General features: G+C 42.5%; 2 protein-coding genes across 2 annotated transcripts; both read right to left on the bottom strand.

The window, feature by feature from the left end:
- Positions 1-10: 10 nt before the first annotated feature.
- LOC115571098 (kelch domain-containing protein 1-like) lies at positions 11-8,951 on the bottom strand. Its single transcript, XM_030400165.1, has 13 exons — positions 8,588-8,951; positions 6,942-7,012; positions 6,516-6,633; positions 5,440-5,552; positions 5,049-5,139; positions 4,809-4,907; positions 4,643-4,717; positions 4,115-4,173; positions 3,871-3,983; positions 2,947-3,019; positions 2,700-2,784; positions 2,191-2,270; positions 11-423 (listed from the first exon to the last, which is right to left on the bottom strand). The coding sequence occupies exons 1-13, from the start codon at positions 8,672-8,674 to the stop codon at positions 288-290; spliced, it is 1,200 nt and encodes a 399-aa protein (XP_030256025.1). The 5' UTR covers positions 8,675-8,951; the 3' UTR covers positions 11-287.
- Positions 8,952-10,281: 1,330 nt separating this feature from the next.
- plekhm1 (pleckstrin homology domain containing, family M (with RUN domain) member 1) lies at positions 10,282-22,661 on the bottom strand. The gene is made up of 12 exons (XM_030400737.1): positions 22,429-22,661; positions 21,471-21,560; positions 19,887-20,128; positions 18,767-19,441; positions 17,766-18,237; positions 16,552-16,702; positions 13,866-14,843; positions 13,551-13,696; positions 12,943-13,136; positions 12,797-12,860; positions 12,566-12,723; positions 10,282-12,098 (listed from the first exon to the last, which is right to left on the bottom strand). The coding sequence occupies exons 2-12, from the start codon at positions 21,522-21,524 to the stop codon at positions 11,990-11,992; spliced, it is 3,243 nt and encodes a 1,080-aa protein (XP_030256597.1). The 5' UTR covers positions 21,525-21,560; positions 22,429-22,661; the 3' UTR covers positions 10,282-11,989.
- Between the last annotated feature and the right edge of the window lie 3,487 nt (positions 22,662-26,148).

The raw sequence follows: 26,148 nt of genomic DNA on the forward strand, positions 1-26,148 counted from the left end.
ACAACAGTAATATACAACAAATATACACCTTTATTCAAAAACAGATTGCACATCATTGGATCGCTATATGGAGTAAAACATGACCTAATCTAAACTGGGTGTTTATTAAAATAAGGCAAAAAAACTTTATTTACAAAACATTTTATAAGTTAAAACGATGAAACTTCAGCACCATGTTTTTTTTTTTTTTAAATCATTAAACACAGACAGACATTAATGACACAAAGAATGAAAAGTCATAATTATTAACTGGCTCAGAATCTTGTCGTCATTTTAAAAGTTAACCTTCAGGCTGTGAGAACGGGCGTCACAGCGGAGAAAAAGGCCACGCGCTTCTCGATTTTGCCGCGAAGCTTCGACGGCAGCCAGTTCAGCTGCTTCCTGAACAGCTCCGGGTTTCTTCCTATGAAGTCTTCACAAAGTCTTGAGGAGGGAAGAAACACAGATTGTTCAGAGGCGAGAAAACTAAAACAAAATATAAGTAAGGGATAATGCCCGACGAGGTGTCCATAAACAGGAGTTAATGGACGACACGGAGGTGGACGGTTGCCTCCGCGAAGTCCATTAACTCCTGTTAATGGACACCTCGAAGGGCATTATCCCGCTTATACCATGGTCACTTGCCAAAGAAAAGAAATTCGGACCTTTAATTTACATTTTCATGCGTTTTACAATCAAAATATAAAGTTTTTCACAAGCCATAATTTAGTTTCCCTGGTAACGCCTGAGGGTTTGACTAATACCTGGAACAATCATTAATCTCCCGTAAGGTTCTTATGCAACAGAGACGTTGTTCACTCCTCCAGTAAATAGGACGGACCATAGATACGACTTGGCAACGGGAGATATTCTAGTCCGCTCAGCCATGAGCCAGAAAGCTAACGTTATGCTACCAAGATTCAAAGTCAATAACATTGCGTACGGTTGACAAACAGTAAATATAATTTGACAGTATGCTAGCTAACACGATTAGCTCGCTAACCAGTCATGTCATTGTCCCCAAATCAATATCAAAATGTTCACGAACAAATGACCGGCCATGTGTAACGTTACTGTGGCCGCAGCCTGAAGCAGAGAGCTGAACAGCGTATTCGCGTATCAGTAAGTTTAGAGGGGAAGTGAACTTTCTGCAGCTTGTGTGTTACAGTCGCCACCCTGTGGTGTTCAGAGGATAAGACACTGAAGGACTGACGGACTGCACTCAGTACTGGAAATAAAATATTAACATTTGATATGCCAGCTAGCGCATTAATTTACAGCGGTGAACAGTCAATTTGACTGGAACTACTTAGTAGGTGTCCATATATCAGGGGTTAATGGACACCCTGCAGCCAATCAGAATCGAGTATTTCCCCAGACCATGGTATAAATCTATACTAGACTGAGGGGCAGAACGATTATCAGACCGGGATTCAGTGATTTTTCTGTCCCGACAACACGTCACAATTAATATCCTGTAAACACTGAATAACCAGAATCTGCAAAGTTGCTACTAATTAAATTTATCAAATAACATCCTGTAGAGGAATTTTAAGTTGCAGAAAGTGGAACTACTCAAGTAGAAGTGTACTTTTACTGCAAATGAATATTGTTTTCAGTCTCCTTGATTTCTAATAATCGGTTGACCTCGAGTCTAATCCGTCCTGAGCTGATGTGTTTCACTGACCGACACGCTCTTCCACACACTGCTTGTGTATTTTACCCTCATTTCCTCTGACCCTCATGCTCCAATGTTTCCTCAACTGTTTCAGGTGTTTTTGCCTGATCATAAAAACATAATGCACCCGTAACGCCAAGTGTTGGTCAGACACAACATTTTTATCCAAAGAAAAGTCGTTTTAATCCGACTATTTCACATAAACATGCCGCAGCCTGTTGCCTCAACGTACATAACAGCGTAAAGCTCATTAGCTTGTAAACACCGACGTCCTCTGTTGTACGTGGTCGAGCGAACAGGTCCAGCAGAGCGAGAGTATAAATAGCTCCGAGTGTTTAAAGCGTCTGTGGACTTTGTCAAAACTGCTTAATCATGTGTGAAAAAGGGCGACAGAACGCAAACACACTCTCACATGCTGCGAATGTACATAACAGTGCAAACACACACACACACGTGACCGAGAGGAGAAAAACACACAGTCTGATATTTGTTTTCTGGACTGCACATATACAATCAGAGATAACCTGCTGTACCTGATGAGGGAGTACGGCTGCGTCTGAAAGATGAACACGTCTCTGCAGTGATGCTGTGACGGAGCCCTCAGAACAGCCACCTGAGGACAGGAGCATGAAGAAAGACAGATAAAATACTTCTAAATGGGGAATGTTCACACTAAAAACCTACACAGTGTCATTAGTCCGGTCCTGTTTGGCCTTAAAATAAAACGCATCACGTTTTCTGTACAGATTTGTTTCATCATATTTTGAGTCCTTTAAACCACTTAATCGCTCATTATGCAACAACTTTGCTCAACAACTGGACAAACTGCCCCGAGTAGAAGCATCATAGAGAAGGAATGAGCAGTTTAAAGACTGAATGCTGCAATGTTTTGCAGGAAAAGATTATGTTGGACTATGTTTACCCGCCAAGACTTCGCCGAGGGGCTGAAAATAATTCTTACAAATAACTTTAAACTATTCAGAGCACAGTCAAGAAAACATGACCGCCAAATCCCTCAGGAAAGCCTTTAAAGTTTACGTACGGAGTCCATGAGGATACGCATGTTGCTGCTTCCCCCGAACACAACCACGTCGTCGTCATTTCCCAGGCACGCCGTGTGACACACCCTGAGGAACAACAACATGAGCTGCAATCACCGATTTACCATTTAATGCACACACACTGATCATTTCATCGCAGCAGCTTCACATTCTTCCTCTGCTGGTATGTGCTGTCAGGAAGCTGCAGCAAAAGCAGAAACGAGCCCTTTAATGAGTTGTATTAATTACCTGGGCTTGTCCTTGTGCTGGTGTGTCCTCGTGGTCCACGCTCTCTTCTGAGAGTCAAACTGCCAGGCATCATCTGGTGAGAGGTGAACGATAAAATAAAGATTAAACCACAGAGTTTCACTTTTAGGGAAAACTAGCAACTTGAACTTGATGGTGCCTTTTGTTATTAGAGTCGCATTAAAGAAGGAGAGTCCTTCAACCTTTGGCACACTCGTCCAGTGCAGATTAACATGAACATTATGAGAATACACACAAAATGTTTTTCCTGGTAGTTTATTTAGCATCAGGCCGATCATGGATGGATTACTGAACGGGTCGACCATCCCGCTGGACCAGAACCTCTGCTTCAAGTGACTTAATATCAAGTGAGTGACTCGAGATGCAAAAAAAAGACAAGAAGTAAAAACCAAAGAGATGCTAAACAACTACAAAGACACAAAATAATGACAGGGAGATGCAAAACGACTACAAAAACAACCATGAAGAGACACAACAAACCCACAAAGAGGCAGAAGATGACTACAAAAAGGGACACAAAACTAAAAAGACGCAAAAAGACCAGAAGGGGTCTCAACAATAACACAGCAAGAAGTTGTACAACTACAAAGTCTAGACAAAAACACCACTACAGAGGCCAAATGACAACAAAAGACACAAAATCCACCACAGAGAGGAAAAAGAAGACGATAAAAGACTAATAAGACCTCAAATAGATGCAAAAAGGACCATAAAGAGACACAAAACAACTACAGACGAAATAAAAACATGTCTTTGGTGTCATATTGTGCCATGTTTGAGGCTGCGGGCCGTTCACCGTTTCAGAGTCCGTGAGTCTTACTGATGCAGCAGGAGACGAGCAGCGTGAACACTTTGAGATTAACGTAGAGGCGTCACATTCAGACCAAGTCTGCTGCCGAGACTTACTAAGAGTGTTCCCGTCTACGCCGAGTCCTCCGTATATGAAGAGCGTGTGATCCGACGTGGGCGTCATGGTGAACATCGAGCGTCCCAGCGGTGCCGAGGACTGAGAGACGTCACTGATGGAAGATAAACAAACAGCACAACAAAAGGTGAATAAATCATTGTGATGACAAACTGTATAAATCAAACCGCTTTAAAAAACTGTTAAAACTACAGTATGTTTGAAAGAGTGAAAGTATTTTTTTACAACTGAGTCCAGGTCCAGGTGTCCAGGTCCAAGCAGAACATGTCCAACTCTGCCGTTTCCTGCAAACATACACTCATTAATTAAAAAGAGAAACCAACAAAAGTATGCAGACACCTGAACATTTCACCAACATCACTTTACAAATCTAAAGTCATCAATCTGCTGCAGAAACAGAATCGAAGCCCGGCTGCAGGATTTACTCCCGTTCAGCCTCGAGAGCATTCAGAGATGTTGGTTTGTGATCCAGTTCATCCTGAAGAAGACACAGGACATGTGGAGGTCAGGGCTCTGTGCCGACCAGTCGCCCACACAAGACCCATTTCGTATTTTGTTCTGTGCATGCAGGCAAAGTCACATCATAACAGGAAAGGGATGTTTTAAGAGGAAACGGACCTTCCCCAAACCAACGCCACAAAAACTGGAAGCACACCATTGTCTGAAATATCGTCGTTTTCCTTGTTTCCAATTAAAAAAGTTAAAAATATCTCCTTATCGGTTTATATATTGTGCACTGTAAGGTTGACTCACCGCACCACCAGAGATGTAACCCTTGTTCCCCAGCAGGGCACTGGCATGGCAGCCTCGGGGGGTCGGAACCGGACCCTGGACACAACAAGAACAGAGACTGTTGATTTGCATTGAATCAGCTAAAAGTAAACACACAAAAGGAACTAAAGTGAAATCATGTTCTCACCCGACTCTCCGGCATGCTCCACGTCGCGGTGTGTGTGTCGAAAACGTTCACCTCATTGTTCCAGCCCCAGCACCTGAATAAGGCGTTTCCAATTGTCGTCTACGACACCAAAAACAAGCTTTCAGCTCAGGTTTGAATTCAGTAAAACACACGTCAAAATACAGCACGGGATCATTAAACATCTGAGAATCTGCTGCACGTTTTGTTCACGATTTAAAATGTTTCCTCGTTGTTATTTACCCAGGACATCTCCTCCACGATGAAGCTCGTGGATGACGTGTTCTGCACCTCCCCCATGGTCTTACATCCATATCCACCGAAGTAGATTAACCTGCAGCGAGAAAAACATACAGGAGTTCTTCAATTCACATTTGGAATTACAGAAAAATACATTTGTGAAAATTCAAAAAGGAATGCAGCAAAGGGCCGCAGGTCAGAGTTGAGTCCTGGGTCTCTGCAACACATTCCTCAACACTTTAATTCCTGAAAAGCAGAAAATAACTAGTGGACTGTGCTCTTAATTTGTGCAATTATTGAGTGAGGACAGTGAGGCGACTCTGGTTCCGGGTACGAATCCAAAACTTTTGACAATGGAAACGCACAAGAAGTGGAGCCGAGCGGTGGAGCCGACCTGTCTCTGTGCACCCAGCAGGAGTGTTTGTTTCGCGGCGACGGCGTCGTCCCGTTGGTGTCGGTCACTTTCCTCCAGGAGAAGTGCGGCTCTGTGAGGTCAACGCTGAACATCTGCAGACAGAAAAACAAACAGATCGACCTTCAATCTATAAAACTTTAAAGCCGTTCCTGTCTACCGACAGAAACACTTCAGACCAGATGATCAGGATGGATAATCTCCTCTGTCTGGTATGAAACTGCATTTTTGTTGAACACACCCCGGGCTTGAAAACACTTACACACAGCTTCTATTTAAGGAAGTCATTCAGTATTATAAAAAGGAATTTCATTGTTTTAAATGAGTCAAGCTCTTTTATTTACGCCTTTCAGCACACTGAAGAGATGATGTACCTCAAGACACTTCCTGGTTGAATAAAAAGGGCATTTTTATACTAAAGAAGAGATTACAATAAAGGAAAATACAAATTAAATGCTGCAAAACTCCGGGAATGTTTTGTGGAAACTTCACTCAACTTTCCCATCAACATGACGGTGAGCAGATGATGACTAAATACATTAAATGTGTTTGTTGCCTCTCTTGTCTCATTGTGACAGGTTTCTTGCACAGATACGCCTTTCTGACACCGTCTCATTATTACATCATGTCTGTCGCCCAAATCAAGTACGTACAAGTTCTGGATGTCTGATTGCTTCATTTGATACATTTGATACGTGCCAAGAAGAAAAAACACGAAGCAGGCCGGCAGTTCTGTCCGTCAAAGAACAGATTTTAAAATCCTGCTGTTGGTTTTTAAAGCTCTGAACGGTTCTGGTCCAAGATACATTCGATTATTGCAGGCCGGCCCCTTTGAAAACCTTCTATTTTAGCTTTTTAATAAGATTTGTTGATGTAATTCGATAATCTTGCGTTACTCTCTTATCTTTTTCAACATCGGACAAATTGTGCAACAACGAGTTCTTCCAGCTTCAATCTCGACTGAACCCGAGGCTGAACTTCTGAAACATGTCAGGCTTGTGAAGATCGTGGAAATGCCTTCAGGGCGGAGGATTTTGTTTCAGTCCACCGAAACTCGCCTGGTTTGTGTATCCAGCCGCGTCGCAGCCTGCGAAGATGTAGAGCGCGTCGTTAACGTGAGAGCCACAGAAGCCTGATAAGTCCGGAGGTTTGTCTCCGGTGATCTCCCTCCACTCCCTGTCACAGACACACAAAAAGGAAAAAGAGACAAGATGAAACACACGCATGTCGACTCAGACGCAGTGAGAGTTTAGTTTCAGGAACTAAAACAAACCAGAGACTCATATTTCATTTGGCCTTCCACACACAAAATCCCAGTTTAACAGTCGCCTCTGTTCTTAATCAAGTTTGTGCCCTCACTGTATCTCCTTTGTGCCATTTTTAAAACACTAATTTCATCAAACAAACACGCCCCTAGGCCGACGTCCCCGAGATAAAAAGTCAAGATGACACGGTGTCCATGAACAGCCTTCCTTCCATCTTACCACAGGCCGCTGTCCAAATCACACAGCCATATCTCATCGCTTGGCAACATGACGTCCTCTCCAGCAGCCACCTGTGAGGAGAGAACAGAGGAGATAAGGTTTGAACACAGAGTGCACTCTGCTGCCAGCGGAGGAACAGAAATCTATCAACACTGAGCACTGATGCAAAAGTAAATACATCCTATGGTGGCTCAGATTTACACATGCAAAGTCTAAAAGTTATCGGGATACAAAGTCATACTTTTAAGATAAAAATTATGGAGATGATCATGAGAGAAGGCATAATGAGATAAATGTTATAGTTATAGGGACAGAAAGTCGACATGATGAAAGACGAGATAAAAACTCTGGATTCTGAGATAAATCATACGTTGATAAAAAGGTCAGAATTATGAGAAACTGATGAGAAAACACGATGAGCTAAAAAGTTGAAATTACAAGATAAAGCCTTTGGAGAAAGTAAAAATTATGAGAAGTAATAATGGTACAAAGTGGCAACAGAGAGAGACGAAAGTGGCCACAGAGACACAAAAAAGTAGCCACAGAGACACAAACAGTGGCAGCAGAGAGACACAAAAAGTGGCAGCAGAGAGACACAAAAAGTGGCAGAGACACAAAAAGTGGCCACAGAGACACAAAAGAGGCCACAGAGACACAAAAGAGGCCACAGAGACACAAAAAGTGGCCACAGAGACACAAAAAGAGGCCACAGAGACACAAAAGAGGCAACAGAGACACAAAAGTGGCAACAGAGACACAAAGAGGCAACAGAGACACAAAAGAGGCAACAGACAGACACAAAAAGTGGCACAACAGACAAGGCAACAGACAGAGACACAAAAGAGGCAACAGAGACACAAAAAGAGGCCACAGAGACACAAAAGAGGCAACAGAGACACAAAAGTGGCAACAGACAGACACAAAAAGTGGCAACAGAGATGATCAAAATGACTCATTACTATGACTTACTATAGAAATATCTGTCACTGATCCTCATAAGATATATTTTTTAATGATCTTCCATACCTGTCTGCTTTATAAAGAAACCTTCTTGGATTCTGACGTTTCACATTAAAACAAGCCGTCGTTCTGACCACAAACATTAGTGGGACTTTTATTTTCACATGCTCGAACAGTTTGCGAACACAAACTGCACACGGATGTTGTTCGTTCAGTAACAATCAGGAGGCAACAAGATACCCTGAGAAATGTTGTCATTGTTCAAACTTGTTGCAGCAGGGAAAGTTTCACAGGAGCTCAGCAGACACACAGTTCTCTGCTTGTTGTTCACATTTACACCTCATTAAGTAAAAGCTAGTGCAACACAGCCAGCACTGATGACGTGTGTGGTTTAAACTCACACAGCTTCATGGTTCATGTTGAAGGCTGTAGTTAGTGGTGACATGTTTGAAGGTTGTCAACTCACTTTTGTCAATAAAGATAGAGAATAAAAAACACAATAAATCTTCCAAAATCATCTAAAAAGAACAAAACATCAGTAAAAGTCTTGATTTTAAAAAGTCAATTGTTAATTTTTGGCAAACATTTGACTAATATTGGACAAACTTGAAGCTTCCTGTAGAGGAACAAGCCCTGGAGACTGTTTACCTCGAGTTACCTGCACAGGTAAGTTGTTAATTGCTCACCTGGTAGCCTCCCCACACATACAGCGTGTTTTTGTCTATGAACGCCGTGTGGCTGCTCCTCTCCAGCCGGCTCTCAGCAGCATCCATCCCCGCCGAACTCTCCTGGTTCTCCGCCTGCCTGCCTGTTTTTCTGCCTGTCTTTCTGTCTGTCTGTCGTGCAGCAGCGAGTCGCCGCGGAGGTAAAAACAAGTAAAAGCTGCAGGAATGCTGCGGGCTGAGATCCTGCTGCGGCTCGGAGTGAAGGCTGACTGGGTTGGAGGGTTTGCTGAACGTGTTTTACAGGCTGGATGTCATCACACACTCCTCCCATCAGCTGCTGTCAGGAGAGGTCACTTCCCCCGCGAGGCTGCAGGAGGAACCGCTTCATCACACCTGCAGGAGGAAACACCACACCTGCACGGCTACACACAATCATTCCATATTAAATGAGGTGTGCGCATTCTAATGAGCTCCATTGTTTATCAGTTCGTTTGTTATTTTTCGACTTCTGCTTCACGTATAAGTCCCTCAGTTTGAATCTGATAAAGTAAAATACATGAAATCAGATTTATCGTGTGCTGTCACACAGGTGAAGCTGATTGAATCTCTAATGAGTGCATTACATTTATAATGAGCATTAATGTTGTGCAGTCATGATGTAATGAGTTTCACCTGAACTGTATCTTTCTATAATGACAAGTCAAGATGTCTGGCATGTTTCAGAAGTAAACAAACTGACCTTAAAGGACAACACAACATCCTAGTGTTTTACTTTGTTTATCTGTGGCGGACCCTGCCACCGTTCTAGTGACCAAAAACGCCCCAAAAGTGTTCTGTGGACCTTAGTTTCCTTGAGAACAGCTTGTTTATTCAGTTCTGGGGGGAAAATATATATATATTTCTGAACTTTAACAGGTTTTTATTAGGATTGTATTCACTCATAGATGCCAGCAACTCAAAAACGACTAGTTTTCATCATTTTCATAACTAAAAATGTTGCACGATTTCCCAAAAACAAATCTTGGATCCACACCAAAAGTTACAAGGGTCCATTTTGGGCCGAGACCCATCCTCCATCCAAGTTTGGTGGATATCTGTTTGGTAGTTTTTGTGTTATTGTGGTGACAAACCAACAAACAGACACCCGTAACATTAAACAGTGACCCTTTAATGTGCAATATGTAAGAATTTTATCCTGAAACATTAAAAAAATGAACAGTTGTCTTCACAATGTGAATGAATAAAATGTTGACGATAAGTTAAAGAGGTCTACGTTTTGTGTTTATCTACTCAAGTTAGCATGCTAACCAGCTAGCCCCAGGTCTCAAGCCTTGACAGTAAACAAAACAATGTGTTTGGAGTCATCCTCTACATTGTGTTGTGGAAGAATAATAGATCTTTTATTAATATTCACATCACATTGTGCTCACTTATCAGTGCCAGCCACCTAAATATGCCTGATGTTTTTTCATCAAGATCAATGAATTATTTGCCGAAATGTCTAAAAACGCCGATCTCACGAACTCAAAAAAACAAAGAACAATCCGCACCAAATGTTAGAGGGGTCCATTCAGGGCCGAGACCCGTCCTCCATCCAAGTTTGGTGGAAATCTGTTCAGTAGTTTTTGTGTTATCGAGATCACAAACCAACAAACACACGCCCGTAATATTAAATGATCCAATAATGCATTTGCGCCAAAAAAAAGAGACTGCAGCAGTGACACACTGACATTTATTTAATATTCTTCATCTATACATCATAGATAATAAATGAGATGACAATAAAAAAAATACAAACCAGGAATAACAGCTCTTGCAAGTGATATGTTCTGCATATGATAAGTAAACCTCTTTTTCCTTTTGCAAAAAAATCAGTCTTGTTATACGTTAATTCTGGGAGTTCAACTCAACATCAGACACAAGTGATCAAAGATGAAACTAAAAGAAAATGTCAGCTATACAAGATTGTTTGTTAGTTAAGGTGTAAATTTCATGTGCTACAGGACAAAAATCGATATAACAGTCATAGCTGCGTGCAAATATGCAAAATATGTTTTGACTTCAGGATCTGTAATTTTACCCAAAATGTTTTTAATGTTTCTGCCACTCGTTTATGATCAGTGTGGCTCTCAACACCAGCAGCATAACAAATGTTTGACTTAATATATTCTTTAAATCTGCCCTCAAGGTTTAAATCAAATCACACATATCAACGTCTCTTTTTAAGATTTATATATATTTATATATATGTATTAACATTCCACAAAGTCTTCTTGGCAACTTATTTTTTTCATACCTTCACACAAACCAGCAATATAATTAATCTTGTCGTTATGGCAAATGAAAAGAAACCGCCTTAATGATGCTTTCTGGCCCTGAATTAAAGACAAACCAAGAGGAAAATAGTGTAAAGCTTAAAGGTCAGTGATAACATTTTTATACAAACAAAACATTAAAAAAAAAATCTGATTGTGAATCAATAATTTAAAAATGTTTGTCAGGGTCTGACGTCATGTGGTATCTGTGTTTCTACAGCGTGTTTTGGCAACTTTAATATTAGCTAGCATTAGTAGGGTCAACTTTTGCTAGCTAGCTTTAGCAACATTACTGTTTGCTGGCTAGAGTTAGCAACGTGAACTTTTACCAGCTAACATTAGTTACTTTAACTTTCGCTGGCTAATGTTAGCAACGTAAACTTTGGCTATCTAGCATTAGCAACATTAAGTTTTACTAGCTAGCATTAGCAACATTACAAGTGGCTACAAGCTACAGGTGATTGTGTCTGTTGTTTTTAACACAATCATATTCATGTTTTTACAGAAAAGAATGACTTTCCACGAGCTCTGTAGATTTGTGATTTTAAAAAAATATTTGTCTCCATAAAAATGTTATGAATATGACTTTTAAATTAAAAAGAAGGCACAATCAAAAAATGTGTTATTAGAACATTTCAAGTGCTGTTTGAGATATTTTGCATGTACAGTACCCAGCGTCACTGCTGTGTTGTGTTTAAATACAAGAACAAGAATGTGCTGCAGAGCATTTCTGGTAAACATGATGGTTAAAGACACGATAAGACCAACTGAGTGAAAACATCTTGGCAGCAACCTTCACTGGTGTCCTGTCCTTCGTTTGATGCCGTGGCTGAATGAGAGGTGAGCGAGGTATTACAGTCACTGGTCAGTAAAATTTGGCTGCGTCATGTCAGCATCATGAATTAGTGCAAGAGAGAGTCGAGCTACTGCAGCACCGCGACTCTCACACCTTCCTCTTCAGGTTCAAGGTCAGTTCTGCAGGCGAGGCGCACTCATAATTGCACTTGAGGTTACTTCATGTAAAAGCTAGATTTTGTTTTCATGTTCTGTTGTTTGTTTTTGCACATCAGGGTTCTTCTAGCTTGCTGAATAAAGCTCTGTGCGACGCTCAGTCCTGCAGATCCCTCTCCAGGTATTTCCTCATGCGCTGACAGCGAGGACACGGGTCCCCGGGAGCCTTGCAGGTGAGGTGGAACACAGTCTTACAATCTTTACACCTGCGCAGAGACACAAAATAACAGTGGGCTTTACAATCTGTACAGTGAAAGACATCATCTGTCCTTAGACCTTTCAGTCAAGTGAGGAAAAAAAATATTGAAGAAACCTCAGGAAGAGTCCCGGATTCAGCAAATTAAGAAAATTACAGGCAGAGGGCAGGATTTCTGCAGACAGAGACACGGCCACAGCATAAACTGAACCAAGACAAACTGGAAACAGTGGTGGCCAAACTGTAAGCTGGAAAAACTGACGCACACAAAAACAAAGAAGTGGACGAAAGACGCAGACTTTCCACAAGGCAACAAAAAAACCCAGATATTTTAAACTAAACATTCAAACAAAACTCAGTTTTTAAAACCTGAAACCTTCGACATGCGTCCTGATTGACATGAAACAAATACTATGAATAATAAAAAGTATTATCTGGGGATGATTGAATGAGGTGAGGACAGACATGATGGAGTACCTGGTGGTGCTGTCGAACTGGAAGGGGAAGATGATGTCATCAGTGCGGCAGATCTGACAGATGAAGCCACGCTGGGTGCACAGGTCGCAGTGGAATACGTGGTTGGAGGCGTACTGGCACAGTGTCATCAGGTAGGCTGCGTATTCGCCCTCCGCTATCTGGAAAACAAACAAACCCGTATTAAAGACGTTTCATGACTGGTGCAGTTACATAATCCACACAGCAGGTTACCTGTCGTAGATCCATGACACTGTACAGATGGCTCGACTCCAACAAGTACGTTCGCTGTTTCATCCTGACAGAGAATTAAAAGAAACGTGTAAGGCAACATCGTAATAAAATATGTTAAAATATTACACACACATGCGTACACACACCTGGCTTGGAGTTTCTTGCAGGCTCCGCTGCGGCAGGTAAGCAGGTAGTCGCCCAGCAGACGGAGCCTCTGCCGCAGGCTGTGGGCCTGAGACATGGAGTCTGCATGCGTCACCAGCTCAGGGTTCAGCTGCTCCAGGTTCAGCAGAGGCTCCTGCCCCACCTGAGCCAGCAGCTGCATGGCCTTCTTAGACACCTGGACAGATACACACAGGTCATACTCGACAGGTAGAGAACATGTTGGAGCTGTGTGTGTGTTACAGGATAAAACTCTGAAGAAACACCAAACTGAGAAAATAAGAAAATCCAGGCGGCAGGTCTCAATCCATTCTCCCTCTATGTCTGTTTACGTCTTTTATGCTGTTTCATCTCACTACGTATGGCATGCATAAGACACACTGAGAGGTTGAAATTAAATAGAATCATATATATATAAATAATAATCAATAACTCCCTAAGAATGCATTAAACAACGGATGTTTGTGTTAAAATTAAGGGAGGAAACGTCAAAAGGTGTCAGAAAAATAAATGCTCAAGTAAAATACAGATACCCTACAGTAATAAACCTCTGTGTATCTGTAAAACAGTGATCTGAGTGTGCTGCACCCACCTCTCGTCTTGTGAGGTCCCAGTTGTGCACCATGCGTGATGGGATGACGGTGGTGTCGCCGCGGTGACAGGACTCACAGTAGTGCTGGCCTGAGAAGTGACACAACCTGGCTCTGCCACGAGACGGGCCGATCTGCTGAGGACACCCTGCGTATGATACACAGTGAACACACCTTAGATACACACAACACACACGCACCTCTCAGCAGACTTTAAGATCACTGAACCCTACAGATTTGTCACATAACAAAAGTTTCCACCATGATACAGATTCTTACATCCTTGACAGTCTGATGGGTTTACAACTCAACCTTACCTGCACATTTGAAGCTCTGCGTGTCCAGCCCCTTCTCTGAGGGCACAGTGCACAGATGAGCTAGAAGCGCTCCATCTTCTTTAAGTCTGTGCTGAACCAGTCTGTGGAGATTTCCCGTGACACCCAGCTGAGCCACAGCTGACACCCCAGAGCCCCCGTCCTCCCCGCTCTCCAGGTACGAGTCCAGTGCTCCACGAACCAAAACCCTCCATGAGCGAGCCTCGTCTGCGTTCTCTGCCCTGAGTCTGAGTGTGTCCTTGACAGTCAGGAGCTTGAAGAAGGCCGGTCCTCCCAGAGAGACGTCAGGCACCACGTCTCGAATTTCCTCAATAGAGTGGTTTTGCCTCAGCAGCTTCCTTCCCTCATGTATCCGGAAGCCTTTCAAGGCCTCTAATGACAGAGAGAAGACTAGCGGTACCCATGTCCGAGCCTCAGGGTCTACAGAGAAGTACAACACGGCTTCTTTGATGGCATCTGTTTCCACATCAGCAGTGCGAGTCCAGTTAAACTCCTGTGGAGGAGGCGGAGGTGCCTCCTGTCCTCCAGATGTTCCCGTGTCAGAGGACGATAATCGCTCTGGGCTGGAGGGAGAGGAAGACGGGGACGCCACATCCACACCATTCTCACTGTAGGGTTGCAGCACCTCCCAATGGTCATCAGCATGGGATGCTGGCCGGCATTTGTTGACCGCCTCTACTATCCGGTCCACCCAGTCCTCAGCTTCATCACGGTTACCTGCCCGGAGGAACAGTCGCTTCCCAGGGAAGGCCAACTCGAAACGGCCCTCAGGCGAGGTGATGTGAGCGTCCTCACATCGCAACAGGGAGCAGTTGTCGTAACAAGTCCGTTCCTCTGCGTTGAGATACAGGCGGAACTCGAAGGGGGACAGCTCGCAGTAGTAGTCCCGCCACAACCCCATCGCATTGCGTCGCTCTAGATGACCGAGCTTCAGCAAGCCACGGAACGGGTTGGCCTGCCCTGAGGGGCAGAGAGCAAACACAGACCGACAGAAGTTATTTTACATCATCTTTGGTCTACTTTTACATTCAGGAGACTGATTTATTTTGACAAAACTGCTTTTAAAAATGCTGATAAAAACTCAAAGACATGCAAAAGCCCTCCTCCAGAGGCAGTGTTTGGTTCTGCTCTCAGCTACTTTAGAAGAAGGGCGATGCAACATGGCAGACACCATGATAAAGACTTGCACCCTCTGTGGATGTAAAAGGCTCTAATTAAGGTGGCGACAGTCCTTCAGTGAGCTGCACTAAAGGAAACAGCACTGAAAAGATAAGCTTATCATTATTCTATGAAACTGAAGCACTAAAATGGCACCAGGAAACAGCTATTTATATTAGTTTTGATAACAAATGCCATTACATTTTTCTTCTAAATCAGCTTTTCTGTCATTGTGACAAAACCTTTCAGTGTCAGTCGTCTCTTTAACTGTAAAGGAACTTTTAGGGGAATAAAGAGAAGCCAGACGGAGGCCAAATGTGGGTTTGTTTTCAGTTTGCCGGGTAAGAATATCCACCACACTGACAGGGAAATGTTTGCACTAACACGGTCTCATAATAAAACACTATGCAGAGACAGCTGCTTCACAGATAAAGGCTTATCTATGCTTTTTTTTGCGTCCGTCTCTCGGACAGCGGAGGAAAGAAAGACATGTGAAAGAGACTATATGCTGCATTCAAGTGCACTTTTTAAGATCTACACTGAAATGTCCACAAAGGTTGTTTAAAACAGTCTTACTTTCCTTTGTTTGATTACATCAGCCGTCATCAGTCAGCACTTTATTTTTCTTTAACTGCGGCACTTTTCATCATGATATTTTAAAGTTATAATATTAAATTCACATCTACATGGACAGAAGTATTATATTGAAAATGTGACATTAACAAATTAATTAAAACATAATTTTCACAATCCTCAACATCCTCAAGTAAATATTGCACGTCAACTAGTGCCCTAAAGTTGGAGCACTTCCCTCTTATACTGCCCGTCATAAAAACATCTCTTAATGAGCCGTGTTATTTACTGAGATGACGTCTTGCAAGTAGAAGAATCATTTTACATTCCAATGCAAGCGGGCAACATTCCAATTAATGATGCAACCACAGGTGTTTACTCCTGCCACACCTGATGGCAAACACCTTCTAGTTCCACTTTTCGAGTGCTGCAGGTATTTTCTACCCTCTGGGAACTCCACCGTCTACTTTTGATTTGACAAATTACTCAGCGGCCACCTGAATTGAACAGGTATGTTCACACGAAAGGTACCCTGTGGCGTTTTAACCTGTATGAGGTAATGTTTCGAGCAGGTAAACATTTTCCCCGCTGTCGTTCTCATTATTCCACTGAGCTACAGGTGGCAGCAACGCGTCGAGAAACCAAATTGTTGTGAGGAATCTGTGTTGCAAATGTTTCAGGTGGAAGGAAATGGACTCAACGTCAAGAAGACTCTGAATGTAAACGGGAACTTTAGTCTATGAAATGTCAAAGAAAAAACAATGATTGATAATCGTTCAAGTTCTAGTTGAGACAGAATAACCTCTGACTGTTCATAGGTTGAAGATGGAGGCAGGCGGCCGACACTGTTCCACCACATAACATCGAATTAAGAACACAAAATGACTCTGTGATGTAAGACTTTCTTCAGTTTTTCTAATCACGTAGATCAAAATACCTATTTGTCTCCGATGGACGACGCTGGGAGCCGACTGAGACACCTTGATCTCAGCTGTGGGAGCAGGAGGAGGTGGCGCCTCTTCGTGGTCGGACACCTCCTCCAGGTGGGGCTTGTAGATGTCGTCCTCAGAGATCCAGGAACGGGAATTCTGCAAAGGACGGACAGACGTATTTTAAACTCTCATGCTCCTGTGTGACGGAGGAAGAAACTCCAGAACAACCAAAAAGTGGCTTTAAAGTGCCATCAGATTAACGTAATGAGTTCCCGTCTGAGGGCAAACCATAAAGGAAGAAAATACAATATCAGCGACTTTCATTACTTTCCAACAAAACAGCCCAGAGGAGCTGAGCTGGGTTTGTTTAATACACCGCAGATTGTGAAAGAGAGTTCCTGTCATCATGTGTCTCTGGGGTAACCCTAATGACTGCTAAAGGTCATGCAAAGATAAGAACAAAGTTGTCATTGTCTTGACTAATTAAAATAAGCAATATGTGGAAACCGCAGAAAGTATAATATGTGGTTAAAATATTACAACACATCCTGGATGTTTCCCTGCTCGGACGTCATGTTTACAGTTAACACGGAATAATTAGTACGGAGGGTATTTTATGGTACCGTAGGCTGACTCTCTGCTCTTTATTTCACACACACCGTTCTGTTCATTTCATTTCTTCATCTACCTAGCAACTGCAGTCTTGACAGCAGGAATACTGTGACTAGTCATGATCTCCTTGAGTGGAAAGAAATACCAGCTAGAACCCACATTTTCTTTCCCATGAATAATAAGTAGCCTGTGTTGAATTGTTTTCCTTCTTGGCTTCCAGTATCAAGAGTCAGACATTTGGGTTGTCATTTCCTCAGCGGGAACAGCTAAAACAATTCAAGAGAGCAGGCAACTCTGCATTTCCCCTTTCTGTGAAACCCTCATTATTTATTACTCTAAATTCCACTGCCTGTCCATAAACAGCTGAACCTTATTACTTGTTACTGGCAGCTCCCAGACTGCTCGCTTTGATTGTTTTTTATCATTTCTATCATGTGCTCTTGACTCTGTCTCTCTGAAGATGAAAGGAAGCAACTTTTGAAACAGACAGAAGAGTGTGACTTAAATGCAATCACATGATGATGTGGTTTTGCTCGTGTGTGTGTGTGTGTGTGTGTGTGTGTGTGTGTGTGTTATTTTCCACTTAGAGCCCAGTGTCTACACTTACTGATAGAGAATCTGAGGACAGCTTCCTGCTCAGGATGCTGGTAGAGCGACGCGGTGGTTGATGTACTGAAGGCTCCTCTGTGCTCTTCTCTGTGGTCTCGGCTTCTTTCTCCTCCTGGACAGGCTGAGTGTTCTCCTGAAAACCAGTCGTATCTACTTTCTCTTCAGGCTCACTGACTGTCGAGAGCATGTTCATGTCCAAGTGTAACTCAGAAGGGGCACTTAAGCACACTTCAGAAGAGGAGTCGTTAACGTGGTTCTCCTCAGATGGTGGCGGTGGCGGCTCCGAATCAGACAGGACAGAGTTTGGGGGTTGGTCTTGGGATGGTGTAGGGGGACCCTGGGTCTCGCTGTCTGAGCCACTGAAGATGGCCGTCTCTGAGAACTGATCCGGACCCGTGCTGGAGACAAACGAGTCCTCCCGCATGGAGTCCTGACTGCAGTGGCCGCTCTCCCGAAACTCATTCTGAGAACTGCAGAGACCAGAAACAACAGAGGAGAGGAGTTTATCACTGCAGCTTTCTGTTCATCTGAAATAACAAATGAGTTAGTAATAGCTTTAGGACAACAACGGAGCTGTACAGCACAGCGGAATGTGATATGATACATGACATCATGCTTTGGCTAAAAGGAAAACAGTTGTTTTAAAGGGACAGTTCACCCATGTAGTGCCATTTATTAATCTAGAGTTTAGGAGAAATCACTTGTAGCCATCTGTCTTCTCTCAGATATAATGGAACTAGGTGACACTCAGATTGTGGTGCTCGCCAAAAACATACATTTAGATTTTAGAGGGAAGGGAAACAGGGACAGAGTAACTGCTCCTAATTTTGTGGGCTTTTCCGTTATGTTTTCAATTCAAGCTGTGCACTAAAGCTGGGAGAGAGAAGTAAAGAAGTGAACTTGAAATGTATTTTTGATTACGCTTTTTATGGGAGTTGTAGACAATAAGAAAAATACAAAACATCACCAGTCTTATCCTTTAACTTCAAACACACTTACTCTTTCTGTGGCCTCTTGGTGCTGATGTTGACACCGATGGGTGCTTCCAGGTCATATGAAGACCACTGCTCTCCTGTGGGGCTGCGGGGGTCCTGACCCTGCAGGAGGCCGTCGGAGCTCAAGCTGGAGGAGAGCTGAGAGGAGCCTGTGGTGTCCAGGCTTAAATTAGACGAGTTGAGTGCATTCCCACCGCCTTGTAACACATTCGACCCTCTCGCTAACATCACCACCGGACACCCTCTCTGCATATCCTGTGCGTCCGACGAGCTCGACGACTGAGACGCTGTATCCCATGATTCTTTGTACGTGGGCTTGGAGTTGTGAAGGTCTCCGCCATTGACGGGCAGGTCGAGTACGTCCGCCTGGAGCACAGGGCAGAGTCCAGCAAGAGCCAGCGGCGTGGTGGTCCACTCGTTGAGGACGGCTGACTTGTAAGAAAGGCTGAAAGTGAGCGAAGCTAGACCCTGGAGGTAGCTGAGCAGGACTTCCCGCTCCTCTGCGTTCAGGAGCAAGGCACTGGGCTGATAGTGGGCCCGCAGCTTGGAGTCCTCCCGGAACAGCGAGGCGAGGTAGCACTCCAGCAGCCCGTGGTTGAGGGCGAGCCGCAGCCACGCTCGGCAGCGACCCACGTCCGTGCCCACGAAGCTGATCTTCTCCAGCTCGGTGATCACATCACTGGGGATTTAACAGAGAGCATTATTATAAAACTTTTTAAAGACATTTTCTCCAAACAATGAAATGATGTCTGCACTTATTTTCCTTATCAGTTGAACTTATTATTAATTTCTTGACAATTGAAGCCCAAAATGTCTTCTAGAATTTTTCTTGTTTCTTATTCAAAACACAAAGATATTAAATTTGCCATCACATAAGACTTTGAAAAGCAGCCCTGCAAAGATTAATCAGTAAATTATCGATTACTTTTACAATCGATTTAAGTTATTTTCCTAAAAGAAAAAAAAAAAAATCCCTGATTCCAGCTTCTTTAATGCTACTATTTTCTGGTTTCTTTATTCTTCTAAGATAGTACAGTAAATATATTTCTGTTTGTGGACAAAATAAGACACTTATAATAATTATTATCCAAATAGTTGCCATAGTAGCATAACTGGTTCTTTACCGGTGGGTGACACTCTTGAGGAGGCTCCAGAAGAAAGGCTGGGGGAGCGGCCCTCTGTCTCCCTTTCTACTTCGGCCCCCGGACTCCGTGCGGACGTACTTGCTCTTGATACCGTGGATGAAGATGGCCTCCAGGGCACAGCAGAGGAGGTTTGCATCCCCATCTTCACTGGTGACCACGGCGTCTGACGTTACGTATCGCTTCTGCAGGGCCTTGAGTGACTGGGCCAGTCTCTCTTTGATCTGCATGACAATGCCAGGCAGAGGGAAATATTATCAGTTTCCTTGTTTGCTTTCAGAGGCCAGTCCAGTTAGGTGGAGCTCTGAAGGAAGCTGGCAGAGTGACAAGAACGTATCAGATCACCAGAACAAATTTTTATGTGCAGTGAAAAGCAAGTCCTGCATTCCGGATGCTGGACTAGAGTGAGTTCAGAGGCCATGTGGTTATGAAACATGATCTGTAGAATACTTACTGTCACATGACACATTCTGTCAGCTGACGTGGAAAGACAGAAAATAAACCCAGTTGGCCAACATTGTGCAAAGGGTTGCAAGATAACAACTGATTCTTCAGAAACACTAAACACTTTGAAAGGCTGCGGTCGGAGAGTTCTCGTCACTGAGCACTTAAGCACCCTCCTGTTACCGTGCTTGACTTGAGAAACGCAGCTGAGAAAGATTTCTAGGGAACTCCTTGCCTGCTTTCCTCACTTCCTGACTCACATGCATTAATTCAGCAAATCAACAATACATTGTGAACTGTCCGCAAAGCCATGCTGCTTAAAACATCAGTCGGATTTGTACAGCTTTTTAGAAAAATAGACCAAGCACTTAACTTGAACACTGTTTTTTATCATGCTTTTGGAAAAAAAAAACAGATTTAGGTTCCTTTCAAGGTACCTAAATCTATAGAGTTGATGCTTTTAAATTTACCGAATGCGTTTCGAGTATCAGTGATCAATGTATATTGTGTCTTGTTTATTTTTTCAGCTTTTATTATCATCCTTGATTGTTTGATTTAAATTTGATTTTTTTTCTTCTCATTTGAATGCTAAGAGACAACAAACAAAGATGAAGACTGGATCATTTCATTTCAAATATTTACAGATTTTCAGAGTTGTGGAGATGATGCACGAGATTATGTTGAAAAATTAGTAAGTATTCTTAAGTATATCAATTAAAATCACATACTTTCCAAACTTTTGAGACTTTAAACACTGTTTTCTGCTTACTACTAACCAAGCAAGTCCACCACTACGGGTCTACTCTGGCTTTGATTGTATCTGAGCAAGTTCTCTATAGCAGCATCACACTGTCAGCTACACCCACTCTAATGACACTGTAAACAAGACCCACAGGCAGCAGGTGAAGAGCTGTTGAACACTGCTGGACACAGACTTACAACACGTCCTACTTACAATGTCACACCCTGACATTGTTAAACAAAGGTCCATCCCAGGAGCTTATAAAGGAAATCTGACACCTGCACCAGGTAGTGTCACACAGTCACCGTGAACGGGAAAACAACCAGACAGAAGAGAGATATGAGAGATCTGTGCAAATGGGGAACATTTAGTGGTTTTACCTGTTTCACATCTTTAGCCTCGGGTGGCGTATCTGGCATCTGTGTGGCTAGCATGGCACCTCCCCGGAAGGTTTACTCCCACATGGCACACTGAAACACGCAAAAAAAAACCATCCTTGTGCAAAATAGAAAAACTTCTAAACACTTGACTGGCTTCAATAAGAAGCACACTGACCCCTGACAAACAAGTAGTGTAAGCCTGTGTACCCTGGCAGACAGGCAAGACATGTGATGACTCTAATAGGGAAACAGCTTATCCACCTCTTCCTCACTTCGTGTCAGCAGCACATTTACCACTGACCTATCATTACATTTTCCACCACGTGACTGTATTCTTCTGTGACATATCTGCAATTTCATGGTTTCACTGAGTAACCACTGGTGTCATGTGAGCGGCTGATAAAAGAGAGTCTCTGCAGGGAAGTAGCTTCAACGCTAACTTCCCTAATCAAAAGCACTGAGACACAATCGGGATCGAAACATGCACGCAAGTCTGATTAACTGACATGATCACGCCCAGATTAGATAACTGTAAACGCCTCATAAAACAAAAATAGGTGTACGTTAACGTTACTTAACAGCAGGAGCTAGGCTAATGGTGTTGAATATACACCTCACAGTGGGATAATTATTAGTTTGCATAACGTGACAGTTCAGGGTTGAATTAAAAAACAAACACTTGACTGCATTTCTTTCCAATCAATACAACTGCTTTGCAGTAAAAGGCAGCACATTTAGTGTTTAGCCCCTGGTTTGGGCGTGTAATGTTAATGGCACTCAAGCTCGACAGGAAAGATAGAAACATCATGATATCAAACACAGAAAACCAAAATATCCTCTGCAAACCACGTCTTCAGTGGGCTGAAGCAGTTACAAATGACCCTGACAGCTAGCATGAATGTGGCATTAGCGACGAACGTTAAGTAGCAATATGAGCTACATGGGCTAGCTTCCTTACCGAAACTGGTTGGCTAACTTGCCATTAAAATCCAAAAGACAGCCGCGTATCCTCTGTGTATTACCGACAGTTCAGTCAACTTAAGTTAGATGAAGTCAATCCGTGCAGTCGCTCTCCATCGCGTCTGTTACCGCAGCCAAAAAACGCTAGAAAAAACGCGTTAACCAAGATTTGTTTCTTCGAGAGCTGCTCTCTTGTCACTATCCAACCGTTGGCAGATGCATCATGGGAACTAGACCAATGATGCCTTCACTTTCAGTCAGAAAAATAGTAAAATATCACGTTCTGTTACGTAGATGCACATTTCCAGCGCATTTTATATTTGTATTTGCTTAGAAGTTAAACACCTGCTCCCGTATCGACTAATTCATCCATCGTTTAACCCAGAAATTTCATATGGATCATATCCAACAACACATACGCGAAAACAGCGCTGATAATGCAACGGTTGTATTACAGCGAGTGGTGTTGTTTACGAGTGACACCGGAAGGCAGCACAGCTTTTGAGGCGTGCTGGTGTTGTTGCTCAGTTTGCTGACATGTGAGGACTTCATGTTCCCTGTCCTGTACCAGACTGACAACACACCGCAGAAAAGTCTATATCAAATATCCCACAGCTTGAAAACTGTGTGGAAACTCCACCTTATGACTTCTTACACCAACCACTTTGTTTGTTTTTGTGCTTGTTTAAAAACTAACTAATTAATCAGTTAATTAAGTGTTAATATAGCCACATCAGCGTTTAATTAGATCTTTGCAATTGCTGGTTCTAGATGGAGAACAACCCGTTTCTAGAGGAAACAACAGTGTGGAAAAGATTGATTCACAGCTCATATTTATACAGATACTGGCCTGGTTCAACAGGGGGTGCCACAGTACAGTTATGTATTGTAGCTCTGAGTCTGATTCCTGTACAAATGTCATGTTTTGCAATGAACATGACTCACCTCTAACTAACCTAGAATATTCTCACTTGTTATCCCTCAAATAAAGGTTATACAGTTAAGATCTGGGCAACAACAGCTGATGTACAGGTTGAATCCAATCTGCTCTGGTGTGTAATCTATCTATAAATACAAGGAATCTCTGTCTGTGTGCGTGTGTGTGTGTGTGTGTGTGTGTCTGTCAGTCAAATATCTCTGCGGATCAGGATCACACTGACCTGAGACTTTCAACATGGCTGCTGCGTGGTTCAGTGGTGTGCATCTAAGCATTTGCTTGGACTGCAAAGATACCGTGGATAAATTATTTCATAAATGCTTTACAAATTCCGCCGAGCATTGTCCACCGGAGCCACCACAGTCACGTGTGCACCAGAGCCAATCACTGCACACCGTGGCCACGTTCGCACCAGAGCCAATCACTGCAGAGCTCAAGCCCACGACATACCTGAAGAAACAAGCTGATTTATACCTGCAGCGGCGCGAGCTGGACTGGAATTTTGCCGGCGGTTCGGTTCCGTTCTGTTCTGTTCTGTTCTGTGCATCTAAACTGACTGTTGTGGATTAATGAGATTAAACGAGTCCGGACCGAATCTGTTCGGGTCTGAGGAGATCCGGAGATGAGCGGACAACAAAGTGGAATCGGAATCTGTGGATGTTTGTGTGTAGCTAGCTGCTAGCTAGCGGCTAGCTACACGGCCCACCTCCCGAGGCGAAGGACCGGACGCATCGGCACGTCCAAAACCGGACCTAGGGTAAATAATGTCCGCCACGCTTTTTCGCGAACATTGCCGTCACGTTTGCTTTGTGTCTGGTGCAGAAAGAAACGGTAAAAACGGGCTTTTGTCACGAAAGTGTCCAAGCAGCAAGTTTGGTTGTTGAGGAACAGGAAGTTGTGGGAGGGACCTAGGCGGATGATTGACAGGCAACGACAGTTGGACAGCGATATTGAGAGTTGAGAGATTTGTTACATTTAGCGTGTTGAGAACAACAATGAGAAGATGCTGAATGTGGAGCAGGCAGTGCAGCTCTTCATTCAGCTGGAAGGAGCTCAGGCAGACCTGAGCATTGCCTGCATTTAAATGTAAATTTCTTAAATGTATGCACAAATTTAGCAAACAACAATTTATATTTGCATTATAAGTAAAAAAAAAAAAAAAATGGTTTGTTGTAAATATGTTTATTTGTGGTTTTCACAGGAAAAAAATCAAACTTTTTCTACTCGGATTTTATGTTTTTTTTTGTGATTTTAGGTCCATTGTGTTAATACAGTCAAAATAAAAAAAATAACTGTACAGTCACACATGTGAGGTTGTGCTGAAAATAATGACACCAAGTATATAGTTTTTAAGGTGAAATATCATGGCAAAATCAAAAATAGTCAAAAACAGCCAATTATACCCTGGAATATCGGATTTCACAACAAACCTAAATATCCCTGACATCCCACCTTCAAACACAGCCTCATTTGGCCATCCATGAAAAAGCTCCTTAACCTCCCACTTTTTTATAGGAATACACTTTTGTAACGGGCACTGCACTAGTAATATCAAAAAACAATATCTCATATTGTAAAAACAAGACAGATTAATATATGATATGATGAAGTCATGATACTTTGTCTAAATAAATACAGAAACCATATAATGTAATGAAACAGCATAACATATTAACATAATTTAGAATAACACCAAACTAGATACATTTTTATTTTGCATTTTGTTTATGATAATATCTATTGTAATATTTGTTAATTACAAATTATAACAGCTTAACACTTGGAGCGAAAAATGTAATCTTTTAGATGTTCGTGAATTTTCAGATATCTATATCTTATTTAGTATGCCCCTTTGCTTTATTGACAACGTGCACTTAAGCTTGCATGGACTCCACAAGTTAATGCAGAACCTGCAGACTGTGTTCCACAAGGTTTCTTGTGATGTCACAGACTACTTAACCTCGCAGCCTTCAACCCATAAATGTTCAATGGGGTCGACATCAGGTGACTGTGGACAGTCAAGACTCTTTGGTCATATTTGGTCTTCCAGTAGTTCTTGCAAACGACAAATTTGTGGAGTCCATGCCGGCTAAAGTGCATGCTAGATGTTCTGAGATTCATGGACATTTTTCAAAGATTCAGACGCTGAATCTTTATTTTCTAAAACTCATTGTTTAACACCCTTTCAGATGACACAATGTTCATGTCTTGTCATATGTTTTGACTTTATATGAACATGAGGTCATTTCCCATCTGGCTGATCATTTAGATGTTTGTACACCTCATGAAGACACCATTTTCCATAAGTTCACAATAAAGGCAAAAATTAGCTTGAGACCCTTCAGATTTTTTTCTGGCCATTTTGTGCAAAAGTGAAAAATTATAAGATTCAAATGTATTTATAAATATCTGTGAAGCAACTGAGATTTTAAAAGTTCAGTTTTGAAGTTCTCACCCGAGAAGTTGAATTTCCATCAGACATCAGGTGTTAAAATGCTGAATGATGCCCCACATGTTCCTGCGTGATGTTTGATCAGACTCATTAAATACAAAAACCTGCATCTGTTTTTTATATAACAGTAATAAAAATAATAAACACATTTCTATTTGCTGGTAAAAAATGTTTATTGATTACAACTTTGAAGGTATAAAAATAGATACATACATACATTTGTGCTCAGTATAAATGTAATAAATATGCATGGCCATCAAGAGATAAACAGAAACTGCTCCATAATTAGATAGATAAATAAATAAATAAATAAATAGTTGATCAGATGG

Source organism: Sparus aurata, chromosome 20, assembly GCF_900880675.1.
Source record: "Sparus aurata chromosome 20, fSpaAur1.1, whole genome shotgun sequence".
NCBI classification, from domain to species: Eukaryota; Metazoa; Chordata; class Actinopteri; order Spariformes; family Sparidae; genus Sparus; species Sparus aurata.

Bases quoted from the DNA above. Each gene is read 5' to 3' on its own strand.
- LOC115571098 (XM_030400165.1), bottom strand. From the start codon at position 8,674: ATGGATGCTGCTGAGAGCCGGCTGGAGAGGAGCAGCCACACGGCGTTC. The intron at 4,908-5,048 runs GTAAATAACAAC...TTGGTGTCGTAG, and splicing joins TCGTGGAGGAGATGTCCTGG to ACGACAATTGGAAACGCCTT. The intron at 4,718-4,808 runs GTGAGAACATGA...TGTTGTGTCCAG, and splicing joins GGAGCATGCCGGAGAGTCGG to GGTCCGGTTCCGACCCCCCG.
- plekhm1 (XM_030400737.1), bottom strand. From the start codon at position 21,524: ATGCTAGCCACACAGATGCCAGATACGCCACCCGAGGCTAAAGATGTG. The intron at 19,442-19,886 runs GTAAAGAACCAG...TTAAATCCCCAG, and splicing joins CTCAAGAGTGTCACCCACCG to TGATGTGATCACCGAGCTGG. The intron at 12,099-12,565 runs GTACTCCATCAT...GTCTCTGCGCAG, and splicing joins CAGTTCGACAGCACCACCAG to GTGTAAAGATTGTAAGACTG.